At 41.4% G+C, this 14,205-nt stretch overlaps 1 protein-coding gene across 1 annotated transcript in view; it reads left to right on the top strand.

Annotated features, from left to right (window-relative positions):
* Positions 1-11,265: 11,265 nt before the first annotated feature.
* The window catches only part of LOC137274618 (protein inturned-like), a 29,134-nt gene continuing 26,194 nt past the window's right edge, over positions 11,266-14,205 (top strand). The window contains exon 1 of the mRNA XM_067807915.1: positions 11,266-11,475. Coding sequence (XP_067664016.1) covers positions 11,396-11,475 — 80 coding nt within the window. The 5' untranslated portion in view covers positions 11,266-11,395. The remainder of the gene's footprint in view (positions 11,476-14,205) is intronic.

Genomic DNA, 14,205 nt, shown 5'->3' with positions numbered 1-14,205 from the left:
GCTGTGCTTGTTTGCAAAAGTAATGACGCAATAATTAGGCTTTATTGGCGAACAAAGAACAGTGAAAAATCAATATATTTTGTCTCAAAATCACAGTGAATCCGTACACTTATCGGGATGCAGTGATTGTGCCCTGCGGAGAAAAGACAGCGCCTTCACCATCTGGGTACCAACTAGGTAGGTACAGGGAGTTAGTATCGGGGTTATCTCCTTAAACACAACCGTTGTCTTGGCATACGTGCACAGGGCTGAATTCCAGCGGCTTTGCTATACACAACGTGCCAATGCCTCTTCGTGTTCTGCTATCAGCCGATCGACCATATAGGTATATATACTTGAAGAAGCAAAATGTGTTGGTGTGTTGAAGGGTGAAATAGCACCCTTCTGTTGGTGAAATGGTGACCATTCGGCTTGACCAATGTGGAGTCCATTATTTACGGTTATATCATATACAGATACATGTTTCACAAACGATATTTCAGCAAACCGGTCTAGTAAATGTAATTATACTCTTGACACCTGGATTAACGAAATTATTACAAAGGTACAGAAATTAAGCTAAGCCGAAAACAGCCAGAGAATCACTGGAAATACAATGACCAAAATGTGTCTATCTTTTTAGCGGTTTCATTTTAGCCACCAACAAACGTAGATTTATATTTCCTTTTGCCAAACGTGTTAATGCCGCGGGCAGTACATGTACCTGGACCAGACAATCAGACGTAAGAGAATTGATAGGAAAAGATTTCACTTTCATATTGTCATGTGACACAAATTGGAAATATGGTGATGGTGTGGCTTGCGTTCGTCCGAAACTGGCACTCTCAAGCTGACGTAATTATTGAGGTGTTATACAACTACCATAGGACTAAATCATTAGGTTACAGGTGTGTGGAAACACAAGGATGTGTATATTGTTTCGGACACAACAGTAACCCGGCGTAGAAACACTGTCTCTACATCTTCACCGCTCGATACAGACCGGTTCGAACCATATCTGTCCTTTAGATTTATTGAATTTGACGTGCATATGTTTAAGCTGGACACAAAGTCTCTGGCGTCCAAGACTGGTTTTCCTTGTCTACTGGAGAAAATGGAAGTTGGACACAGGACAAATACTGAGACATACCAAGTCCGTTTCATCATCATTATCAGTTATGTGGCTGTGTTTGGGTATGCCAGTACAATAAACTGTCCCCAAGTAACCACTAGCTGGGGTGATATATGGTGGCGCGAGACACATCATTTCAATGAGTTTCATAAACATATCTGTATGATCTATGTACGGAGTAGAACTCTTTTCTCAGCAGAGATTTCACGTGACTGTGAAAAGTTTGTTGTCACTTATGTTTAGAAGAAATACGACATGACTGCATTCTTGACTTACATCACATGTCACCACTCTGTAACCAGCAGTAATATCAAGGCTGCAATGTTTATGGCATCGACCCACGGTAAACTGCGGTTCGAGAATATTTCTTTGTGATTTGAGCAAGCAGCCACGCCCTTTTCAGAGGAGCCTATATTGATAATAGTCCAGGAAATGATTCAAATGTCGTGGAAAGATATGGAATACGAATAATGCATCTGGAATTCAATATGGCTTCCTTCCATTGTATTGAAAATTGAAGCCCACGTGGTGCGTCACGCCCTCTCTCTGTCTCCCCATTATCCTGAGGCCTGGACTGAAGGAATCATTGGCACTTAATACAGGCTGATATCTAGCCTCGGGATCAATAGTCTTGTATATGGATTGAGATCTACATAACTAAACTGGACTGTCATCTTAACTTTTCAGGACTACCTAGTCTGTCTCATAGTCCCTGGACCTCATTATTCCCCCTTATTCCTTGTCCTCCCTGACATGCTAAAGCCCTAAATTAAACAAGTCTAGATTTCCACAGGTCCTGAATCTCACAGCTCACTGGGTCCCTTTTCAATTTAAATGGGTCTATATGTGTCAAAAATCACATACATTCAGGACTAAGCGTTTGCCTAAGTACTAGCCTACAACTGTGTAAGGTGATCAAGTCACAATGTGGCTGAAATACTGCGTTAAATTAAACTCACTCACTTACTCAACTTTAAATATCTATAATCGCCGATAACGATACCCGCAATGGCATTACAAACACTCCGCAATACATTAATATTTGCCGAGAACAGAAACTGAATCAGTTCAAGTACATTATCTCAGGGATAATAATAAATTTACGTCAATAGGAATGAACAAGTACAAGAGGTTCATAAACCCAGAAATATAACTTCTAAGTACGGGTTACTCCCTCGATCCAGAACAGTTGGTAGCTGTGACCTGAAGACCACCGACATCACCCGACTTAATGTGGCCGGCGTCCCAGCTTTGTCATTATCAGACCGTTATTTCCCCGTTATCTAACGGTTATTGCCCTATTCTGACCGCCCTCCACAGTTAACGACATCCACGGTCTCTGCACGTACAACTAGGGCATGTAAACCTATATCGGCATTCTCACATGGCAGTGTAGACATGTACAGGGCACAAAAAATAGCGTCGTTATGTACGTTTTATGTATTTGAGCGTAGGTGACCATCTGTCAAATATTTACAAGTCGCACTCACTGTAACTCATGAATGAGCGGGGTCTGTCTCAAAGTCCATGAACCGGAATATTTCCTTTCCACCCATCCCTATTTGTAGATGCAAAATACATAATAAAGGATTATTTTATCAAATTCTGAATTACACATATCACCAGGGCATTTTCGATTTTGTTAAATCAAATTATATATTCTCTGAGATTAAGCGTAGGTCTTCAAACATGTTACCAACACCTTGACGTATTGTTGTGTGAGGGTAAAGTTTTAAAGGCGGTTTGTTTATAGCGCGTCAGTGGACACGTGGTTGAGTTACAACAAACCCTTCCCACGTCCATATGAAATCTCTGGTGGAGGTCAGATGATGATAGCAGGTGTTGGCGAAAAGGTTTTGTTCGTTTCTTTGTTTGTTGTATAACGCCGCACTCAGCGACATTCCAAGTATATGGCTGCTGTCTGTACATAGTCGAGTCTGGACCAGACATCCCAGTGATCTATAGCATGATTATCAATATTCGCAACTGGGAACCGATGACAAGGCGAGTCAGCGAGCCTGAACACCCGATCACGCTTACGACAAGCATGGGTTACTGAAGATCAGTTTAAACCGGATCTTCACGGGTGTCGAAATCAGATCTTCGGAGTGATGAAACACCATCCGCGCGACCCTCACGTAAGAACGACGGGTTATAATACTGCGAAAATATGAATGAAAAATATAGAGATCTTCAATCGTTAAAATATTTTTTTCTGAGGGCAAAAATAGAAGATCACATGAAAGCGGGGGTGTTCCCTTATATTTTTTCCGATCGCACGCTAGTGAAGAAACCTTGGAAAAACAACGGAACACTCGTCCTTTCATGTGATCCTTATTTTTCTCCTCAGTATATATCTGTATCATATTTAAAGATATCAGTCGTGTATTAAAGATATTTTTAATTCAAATCAAGATATCTCTATTTTCATTCAAGAGATCTCTGTTTTCATTCATGATATGTTTGAAACAGGTTATATATCACCATTTCTTAATAATGTGAAAACGACTTGCCATACAGATTGGCAACACAGGTGACTGGTTGATTTGCTTGAAATATATATCTGTGTGTTTCCAGCAATGGGACCCGTGAAGGCCTGGGGTAGAATGGGCTTCCAGCAACCCATGCTTGACATAGAAGGCGAGTATGCTTGTCGTAAGAGGCGACTAACGGGATCAGGTGGTCAAGCTCGCTGTCTTGGTTGAAACATGTCATCGGTTTCTCAATTGTTCTTGATCACTGTGTTGTCGGGTCCAGACATTATTTACAGACCGCCACCATAGAGCTCGAATATTGTCGAGTGCAGCGTAAAACTCAACTCACTCACTCACGCACTCACACCAACGACTTGTTTCGCCAACATATGACACGCTTCAATCCTGACAGTTGTCAGTTACCTTGTACATGACACTACTGTTGTGTCAGTAGGATTGTTGTTTATTGCACAACGCATCTCCGTTTAAATGGATATAAGTTCTTTAGTTACATACGGAGCTTGTCTCGCTCAGGGGCAAGGGCGTGATTTGAAACCATCCCCTTAATAACTCGGTATCCGTAACACATTTGGTCAATTGTTTTATTGCACCGACAGTTTTAACAATGGTACAGGGAAACAATACCTTAAATGGTGTATGTAGATCATGCCAGTGATTAGCAGGCTGTATAACCAGTCCTGTGACAAGATAATTGCTATACTAAAGTCGGAGGCCGTTTTAAGTCCGCAATAACGTGTTTTATGTACTACAGGTAAATATATCTCTCCACAATGAGGGTCGGTGAGAATAAAGGAACGTTCGGGAAACGGAAGCAGATTTCGGAAATTACGATCGATTTGTCCTAAATGCTTATGAAATTAATCCCATCAAATCATCCCCCGCATTTTGCGAAGTGCAATCGGATTAATATTAGACTGCTGGGCTAATTATAACTGTAAATGATTACGTTTATTAATCGAGACTGACAGTGACATCAACATGATCTCAGATCACTGCTATGATATCAGAAGAATTTGTACCATTGTGCCAAGGTGAAAAGAGGTTTAACGTCACTCATGCCCGTGGCATGCATGGACGCGCCTGTTTCTACTTGTCCTTACTCACTCTGATCTCCGTAGTAACGTCCTCTACAATAAACCGAGACCGCTGGGTGGTTTTGTGGGTAGACCGGCTTCTCGGAGAGCGGAAGTCATGCTTCTATTCCCGGCTGTGTCCAATCACAAGATGTTAAAACATGACATGTGTTGTTAGAAGCATTGGATTAAAGGATAACACAAGGATTGGCATGGAGTCTTTGTACAAATGATGTCAATTATGGCACTGTGGTATAAAACGTATATATGACTAACTATAGTCAACATCTAAATTACTCTCTCACACGTCGCTATGTTAGTGACAATAGACAATAGGAAATATCACTGTGGTACCAAAGAGGCATGGGTTACATAGGCTTTGTCCGTAACTTACAGGTTTAGGCTTATGTAATTCGAGCTTGAACATTTAATTTTAGTGTGCACTCTATTGATTATCGATAGATATTTATTGAATGTGTTCTCATGAATAAATATGGACGTATTAAGGGTCTTGCACATTATGTCAAACATTAACCCAAATTGAGACAAATATAGGTTAAAGAAGCTGTACTACATTTGCTAAGGTGGTCACGGAATCCTGCACAAGAATGGTAAATATAGCACCATATAGATGATTAGACGGCAGGGTCAGCTGGTACTCTGTCAGTACACCGTGACGTACATCCGGGCACACCTCGTCATCCCTGTAGATATCTATATAGTAGCGGTTAACCAATAGGGAAACATGCCCACAGAGTCGATATTGATCATGCGACCTTAATATTTCATGCCTTATGTCGGAAATATTACACTGAAATGAACTTTCAAATTTTATCCGCTTAGATAGCCAGTTTTCAAAAGTTAAAATGATCTGTGTATTGACCAAATGTCACAAAAGTGTGTCCATATCACTAGCTACAAATCGGAGGTGCTCCATCAGTTCACCACAATCACATTTCCCATGTGTTGAACGTGGTTTCCCGATTAGAATGTCCTTATGTAAACTTTTAAGTACATGAAATACGTGATCAAGACCACCAGTTGCCCGACTTCCATTTTAGTTGAATACGCGGTGGGAGTGGGTTAGATGTCTGACTTGTGTGGCTGCCTCTGAGAGTGTGGGTTGAATCATCCCGGAAGGGACTCAACCAAACAAAAACGACAGAATCTATACTTTGCTAACTCAAATATAACATATGTGACATTTGAGCACTTTCTAAATAGATGGATTGAACGCTATTTAACATGACTGCAAGTTGGTACTATTCCTCCGTTGTTTTAATGTTTGTTTGTTGTGACCTCAGTGTGATATGATATCATAAAGTAACTGTTACCACCCTGTACATATATACAATGACTTATAAGGAATGGTTAAATGACAAACTTAACGCCAAAAACAGCAAATGTCTGTGCTGTGTTCAGAGGAGCAAACCAGTTACTCATTCTGTAGAGCTGATAACTATGATCTGACAATAACAAATGCGCTCATTTTCAAGACTGTGGCATACAGTCCTATAAATATCACACAAGTATCAACAACCGAGCTCATTACCTCCACCATCCCTAACCCCCGCCCACACTGACAGTATCAGACGTTGAACTTGATGTTAAGGTTATCCTTCAATTGTTGATGAACTTGCTTCAATACATCAGGATTTTGTACTGGATGATCTGTCTGAGTAGGACCAGTAGGTAGGTACCATCGATGAACCCAGACAAACGTTACGTGGTACAAGTTACGCAGACGCGCTGGTCGTGCTAGTTTGGTGGCATCGGTCGTCTGAGATGACATCTGGCTGTATGCCAGGTCGATGGTAGACTGTTTCGGACCCATCCTCGATATCTCCAGGGTAAATATATTGTGGAGACATATCGTAACGTTTACCCTGGAGATATCAAGATGTTTCCAACCGTCCTGCTGGACAGACGACGATGCTAAAGTCACTTTGTGTGATTGATGTCTTCAGTGACATGCCAGCATTCAGCATAGCAATAACTGACCACCTTTGAGTAGTTACTAGTTGAGCAGGGCCGTGTGTGCCACTCCATAAAGAACTCACCTGATTTTCACGTTATCTCGCGGTAGGAACAGTTTACTGAAACTCGATATCTGCTTAATGACGAGTACATGTATTGCACGTGACACTTGCCTTTGATCGTGACACATGCATATGTAAAATCAATGCATGATACGCCCGACGTATGAAAATAATCATGCAAACATAGTTATATAACGATATGAATGAATGGTTATAGTGGGGTTATCAACCATAAGTGTTGCGATACATTTCTATGAGTATATCTCAAGATAGCGATATAATACAACAGACTGGCCAGTAGCAGCCTCACGTACCTGTCCCAACTACAATATACGCTGACTAGATGTGATTTCAGGTACCTTTCATCCCGCCCGCTCCGGTAGTGCTTATAAAGATTGTCATTGTCCTACCAACGAAAAGCAGATCTGAGACATAAACACTAACTTGAGACTAAAGACAAAATACAAACCTCTTCATATTATTATAGTTTTGTGTCATACCAGTACTCATTAACCACAGTAATATGACAGAATTTGGTGTCACTAGGGTAGAACTGAAGTCTTGGGCTTTCTCTAACATTTGAGAATGAAACATTTATGCATTTATTAGTTGAAATATTTTCATGTAATCTTTTTCGACAGTGTGAACATTTCCATATAGTAGTACAAGTACTCCAGACAAAGAAAACGTTTTGAAATTCTGGTTTGGTTTAAATTTCCTTATTATTTAGAAACGATGAAATGTGATTGCAGCAACAATGGTGTCGAAACATTATGATGAATAATGCGATGAAGCGGTTGTGTTATTTAAATGGATTTATATGTCCATCAATACAATACTACTTACGATGCAATCATTATGTGTTCCTCTGAGGAGAAAGATGTAATTGTTCTGTACAACCTGTACTTTATGTCTAGCCAGAGGTTGACATCCAGCCTCTTGTATGCTCCGTATGCTACATTCATATAATGACGCGTGCACAGTGGGTTTACCGACCCCATAAACAGCAAATACTTCAACACTTGAGAGATGAAAATCGCATCAGAAAATGCCCACATAACGTATATTGTACCATTTACTATTGTGTCCTCACAATAAAGCCTCCAAGTCTAAAAGTCAAGAACGGTTATTAAAGACTCCCTGTGTCTAATATTACCTCCGGATGGTATGTGCAATAACCGCTCGAACTGTGTCCGTTTCTTGTGGACCATTCCCCATAAGCATCAACTCTTCCACAATAAAAGACAACTAGGAACATGGCAGGTTTTGTATATCCCAGTGACGACCGATGTCGACCTTCTCGCTTCCCATATTGCGAATCCCAGGTGACAAAGACCTAATTAATGGGAGTATAATCAGAGTCAGGACAACACTGCCCTACACCTGTCGCGTGCTGGACAGTCAATAACATTTGATACCCAGGGGTCGGACACGCATGGTCGTACCACTGGTACATTCAGTATTTCTGCCGACCCTGAAAGCTTCTTCAATTTGCTGGACGACTCCACCAGTTGACCAACACAATTGGTTGACCAGAGGAACGAATTGCCCGCCGCCCCCAGTAGTGGCGTGTCCGCCCCCTGCTGTCCGATGTTGTCCGGTAACATCTCTCACAAAGAGTATCTCTTGTATGGAAGAACGGAGCGGTGTGTTCTGATGACACCGACGTCGTACCGAGTGACCCTTGAGGCTACATCGTCTTGCTGGACACCTGTTAACCTGACCCTGCAATGTCACCGGACAAGGGGTGGACAATGCACCCAGGGTCATTAGGGGCCGCGAAAACCTTGTTCTCAAATACATAGGTTTCGCCTACTAAATCCACGGATGAATGACCTGTTTGTACGGTGTACTAGAACGTGGATGTTATATTGCGATGCCATCATCTTCCTTGGGAGTAGCTCGTGTTCCACCATGAACCGTTCCATGGAAAAACATCCACAGCAATACGATACTGTCTTAAATATACGCCCGTATTTGGCAGTGGATAAAAGCGAAACAAACAAGAAATACTATCATAGTTACCCGATACGGGTATCAGATACGGGTATAGGTATATTCTGGGTGTGGTTGTTGATGTTTGTTTGTTGTGGGTGTTTGTTTTTTATTGTTATTTTGCCTTGCAGTTTAGAGCATCTGAAGATTTTACTCTAATATTATTTATTTTATTTGTTTTACTATTGGTGGGTGTAACAAGTCTAAGTAGGATGAATACAGTCGACAACATCCGCAAGTACATTTACATGTCTATTTCAGACATGTTAGGATTTCAGATCGTTTGGATGAAATTACATTTGATTTCAGCTAAAGCATAATCCTAATCTACTGGGGAAAATAGACAGGGAAAATTCACCCTCGACATATGCAGCGTTCATCGTGACCTTACAAGTATCCTTTACATCAAACATATTTTTTATAAGTCACACAAACATCCGATCCCAGCCATGCCGGCAGTGTGACTTAATCACCTGCGCACGTGACAGCGACACAGAATACCTGGCTAAAGGTGTACAACGAAAAAACAGGCAAAGGTGATAACGTTAGTAGGTGCATCTCCACAAACACCAAGCATACAACCATAAAGACTTTCAGGGAACATAATAAACATTCAAATAAACTATCGGTTTTTTCTTTAATTGACAGATCCATTACGTAGTGGCAAGAGCCCAAATATCCGCCTTCTGTCCATTCTCATTGAAGCTCTGTTGATGGAATGAAAGAGGCTGGAGACATCAAACAAACACTAGTACTTCGCCATCAAAGTCGGTAATACTGGGTATTTAGCGACCGCCGACTACCCGACCTTGTCAATAGCCAGCGGTATTTGTGTGAAATATTAAGCATGGCGGTGTTGAATGGGGTATAGCTTCAGCGTCTACCTGAAATCACGAACGCGGGTGCCTTTCAGATAATGTATGCATCATAATGGAGATTTCGTCTACCCGGGTACCAGTGTTGGTGGGTATTACTAAAGTTAAGACTTGAATATTAGAGAAGAAAGCGTGTGATCACTCAAATAGCCTTTAAGACCCAGGTCAGAGAAAGAGCCAGGGTGGATTTAGTCGGGTATTGGCGACGTAATTGCCCGGATTAACAAATCGATCTAAAACCAACAGGGCGACTGTAAAGTGACACTTATCTTGAACAAGTATACGTGGTGAGCGCTTAATCAACTCCCGTGAGTGTAAAGGGTTTGACATGCTTGCGATCTCTCTGGGATATATGAAGCTGCTTCTCGGTGTACTCCTGACATGACCCGTGTTCAACTGCAGCTCAGCTGGTGAAATAGACACATGTCGCGCATAGATGACATGCGCTTGTTATGAAATCGACATGATGTTGTGATCGGGCGTTGTGATCAAGTGTCACATACGCGCTCTGCATGTCATAATATCGCGTGAACTTGTCAAAGTCTGTTATAGTTTGTAATCGCTATCTACACTTCACGTCCATCAAGTGAAATCAGCAGTTCGTTGATGGTGTAGATATACCTTGTGCCCCACGGGGTAGTTCAGAAGCTATCGCTTTCATTAGTGACAGCGAAACCGATCTCGGTTCTCTCTGATCGTCACTGTGAGGCGAGGATTGAGTGTCGGTGTTCGGGCCAGCGGCGTGTTACTGGGAGAAGCGGGAGAGCTTTCTCTACAGTCAGAGCCAATGAACTAAACGTAAGGCTCTTTACAACGTAGGCCGATTTCACCTGGAGTATTTATGTGTTGGTCGGAGTTGGCGCTAGGCGCATGTTGGCCTTGTTCTGTGGATTACTTTCATCATACCTGTATATTGTGTGCATTATTCTGTGCAACGAGGTTGGTCATATTACTTTATTTAATTATGCAATGAATATCATATTTCAAATGCCTCCTTTTTCACAGCAATGTGTGCAGTAATACATACAGCAAGACTTAAGTTGTTGAAAAGTATATTATTACCACGAGTCACATCAATGATCAACATGTGTAGGATTATACATTTGATGATGTTTAACTTGATTCAATACATTTCTCGAAACTAGACATGCACATTAACACTACCATGGCCAAATTAACTGATATGTACAACCATGTTCAACTGAAAACATGAAACCTAATGTTTTTCGAAATCTTCAGGGATTTTCTAATGTGCTTTTCAAAACAGCTGAAATGTGAGCATACCATGTTTTTATCACTGTTAAATATTGCAGTGTTTCAATGGAAGCCAAAACTTCGTTACCATGTGTCTTTATTTCTACAAATCCCTGGATTTGGAAGAAGCACTGCAATCAAAACATTTCCTAAGTGTTAAGTACATCTGCCAATTGCCACAAGTGCTTGACAAGCGAACAGTAGCAAGTTGTTGACCCGATGTTTTGACAGCTCATCAAAACAATGGACGTTAAGTACACCTTCAATGCTCAAGCTAATTAGCAATTGTTATACCAAGCTGTCTATTTCAGCACACGTATGGTGTCATTGCCTGTATATTTCACTATCTACAAAACGTGACCTATCTCTACCTGCTTGTTCTGAAACACGGTTTGACGGCCTGGAACTCTCTGCTATTTACAGTGATAAGATTCGCCGGACCCCTTCAGATGTGTAACCAAGAACTAAATGTACAAGAAAGCTGGCGACGCCCGCGTGAAGAAGAACAGAATTTCACAATTTATTGAAGCAATTTGCTTGAGGTTCTGCAAGTATGTTTGGCCTGAGCACGCCTCTGAGTAAATCCATCTCCGGTGGCGACTTTGACTCTGTCAGCGTCATTCTGGGAAACAGGTGAGAGTACACCACGTGCAGCACGTTTTTTCACTCTTTTTGCCTTTTTTATCAAGCAGGTGTCACCATTTGTTTAATGTTAGAGTTGAAACCCAGTTTTTATGTATACAGACTACACTCACATATATCCGCGACGGATCTGATATTTAGGCTTCTACATTCATTGGCATTAAAGAGTTTGTAGGGCTGAAAGACCGACCATCAAAGTACATAAACAAGACATTTAATCAGCGGACGTATATTGTCATGATACACAGGGATTTGTTCCACGGCCCGATTTTAACATTCCACATTCGCGCTAGTACATCTCTGACAGACTGACATAACAAAAGATAATAGACCAAACAGTATACTCAAAATTATACTGTGATGGCAATGTACCTAATCGCAACTACCTTTATGGCTTAATAATAATTTTGCTGCCTCGCAATTACAATGTGACGCTTGACTGTTAACATGATTTTAATGCATTGATGCACGAGATGATATGATAATTACGAAGTGCCTCCGTTCTGATACTAGCTGTTCGTTTTTTCTACAGTTTTACGTCAGATGTGATCGTTAGGAAAATGTCATTAAGTGTTTGGTGACGTTTGAATAATTGTGCGACATCTGTTGTGTCATTAATGTTTAAACTTAGCTCGACATATATGTATCAGTTGTGGGTGGGTTTAGTTTTACGCCGCTTCTAGAAATATTTTAGCATTACCACAGCGGGGGACACCAGAAATGAGATTCACCACTGAACGGAACCAATGACGGGAATCGAACTCGGGCCTACAGATTGACGAAGTGACTCATTAGGCAAACCCACTGCCCCGTATCATTTGTGACAGGAACATGTCTGTATCAGTAATTAACAGGAATGTCTTCATTTGATGTTCAGTGGAGTATTTTACACTTTTACATTGATATGGTGTCGCTCAGTGTATACACTTCTGGTGTATATGTAACACACTATATATAAACCCAGTGTTAAAGACACCCAAAACGACGCTGTATATCCCATTGGCAGGCAGCTGGGGTGTAATGGAAACTGTATATATCTGGCTTTGAATGGCTAGCATTGAGATCCTTGCAGAGTCAAGACTCTCCGCACTTCAAAATGGCTTGAGTTATATGTATATTCATCGGTCAGCTGAACAACATCTCCCTCGGGGCCTGTGATTGACAACTGTTTTAAGTGAGGCCCGTGGCTACTTTACGCTGACCCATGGATGACCCACCGTTGTTAAATAGACTCACCTCGACGTTCTTCAAAGTTGTTTTGTGGGAAAACACAAGTGGATGTGTCATGTTTGTGTCTGAGGTCCACGCGCACATGATATATGCAATTCGACCATCCGTCAAAAGCCTTGTATACCGCTTCACTTCCATGTCAGTACTTCTAATGTTGAGATAGTTCAGTTGCGTTCATACACCGCCTCGATTGTCTACTGGATAGCGTAGGTTTGATCCCCGGCCACGTCACACTATGAAATGGTACCCATTGCTACCCTGGTCGGCACTAATTAAACAAAAAAAACCCATAAAAAACAAAACTGGATGACGTTAAACCTGAATGTTGCAGCTGTGCACATGCGAGGCTTGGTGTTTGTGATACAGGACTATTTAACCGGTATTTGTTCGTCCGTACACACACACATGCGTGTTGCAATAACTAACTGCAATAATTCCGAAACTGGCATTAACTTAATTTTTCTTACCGACATTGAAAACAATGCAACTGTCTTTCACGGGAAAACCTCCGCTGTATTGGCAAGACGATCGATTCCCCATATGGGTACAATGTGTAAAGCCCATTTTTACTCGCGTACGTCGCGTTAACTAACGACAACAATCCCGAAAGTGACAGTGTTCTACATTTCACTAAAAGTCGAAAAAACGGCAGCTGTCTTTCATTTCAAAATCTCGTCGTAGCACCATGTCGATCTCAGTTTTTGTTTTATTGTTTGAGGTTGTGTACAGTCATTACATAATTTTGACACAAAACCGCATTTCATTTGTGCTGAAAAATGGGAACTGCCAATGTTCTCCTGTATCAAACTGGAAATATTAATAAAACACACGGATGCTTTCGGTAATGAAAGTATAAAACATTTAGAGCCAAATAAATAAGCATTTACTGTTTATAAATACGCTTACATTAACTTGATCGTACATCAGAAACATACTCGGGTGTCCAGTTGATAAAACAATTATCAGGGATGTATGGAAAAGCTGTAAAATAAAACCATAACTTTCGGGTAGCTTGATTACAGCTACACTTCAGTGCTGATCATCCTTGGTGGGGGCGATAAGGTAACCTAGAAGTCAGGGAGTTCATTCGTTATGTCGAAGACCCGTGTTCCTCCCCATATGGGTACAATGAGTAAAGCCGGTGTTTAGTGTCCCTCGCCGTTATCTTGCTGCAAACCTGACTCACGTGCGCACTCTTTAGTAACACGCTGATGCAATTAGTCCATAAATGGAACCGTGTGCTAGTGCATCGTATTTCACTCAAAGCAAACATGTATGTACTGTGCGCTTGCAAACCGTACTCTTTGTCTTACTTGTCCCCACACACGTTCAACAAGAAATCCGTGCCTAGAGAACGTGTTCTTGTTGTGGGTATGAACAACCTAACCGCACAACCATACTCCAGCCCCACTTACCACCTGCACATCAAATATAAATAGCTGACCTTTCTGTATACCACTGACAATATGTGCCCACTTGACCTCGCCTGCA

This window comes from Haliotis asinina, chromosome 2 (genome assembly GCF_037392515.1).
Source record: "Haliotis asinina isolate JCU_RB_2024 chromosome 2, JCU_Hal_asi_v2, whole genome shotgun sequence".
Classification (NCBI taxonomy): Eukaryota; Metazoa; Mollusca; class Gastropoda; order Lepetellida; family Haliotidae; genus Haliotis; species Haliotis asinina.
The sequence above is the reverse complement of the archived record's forward strand: the minus strand, read 5'-3'. Positions and strand labels throughout refer to the sequence as shown.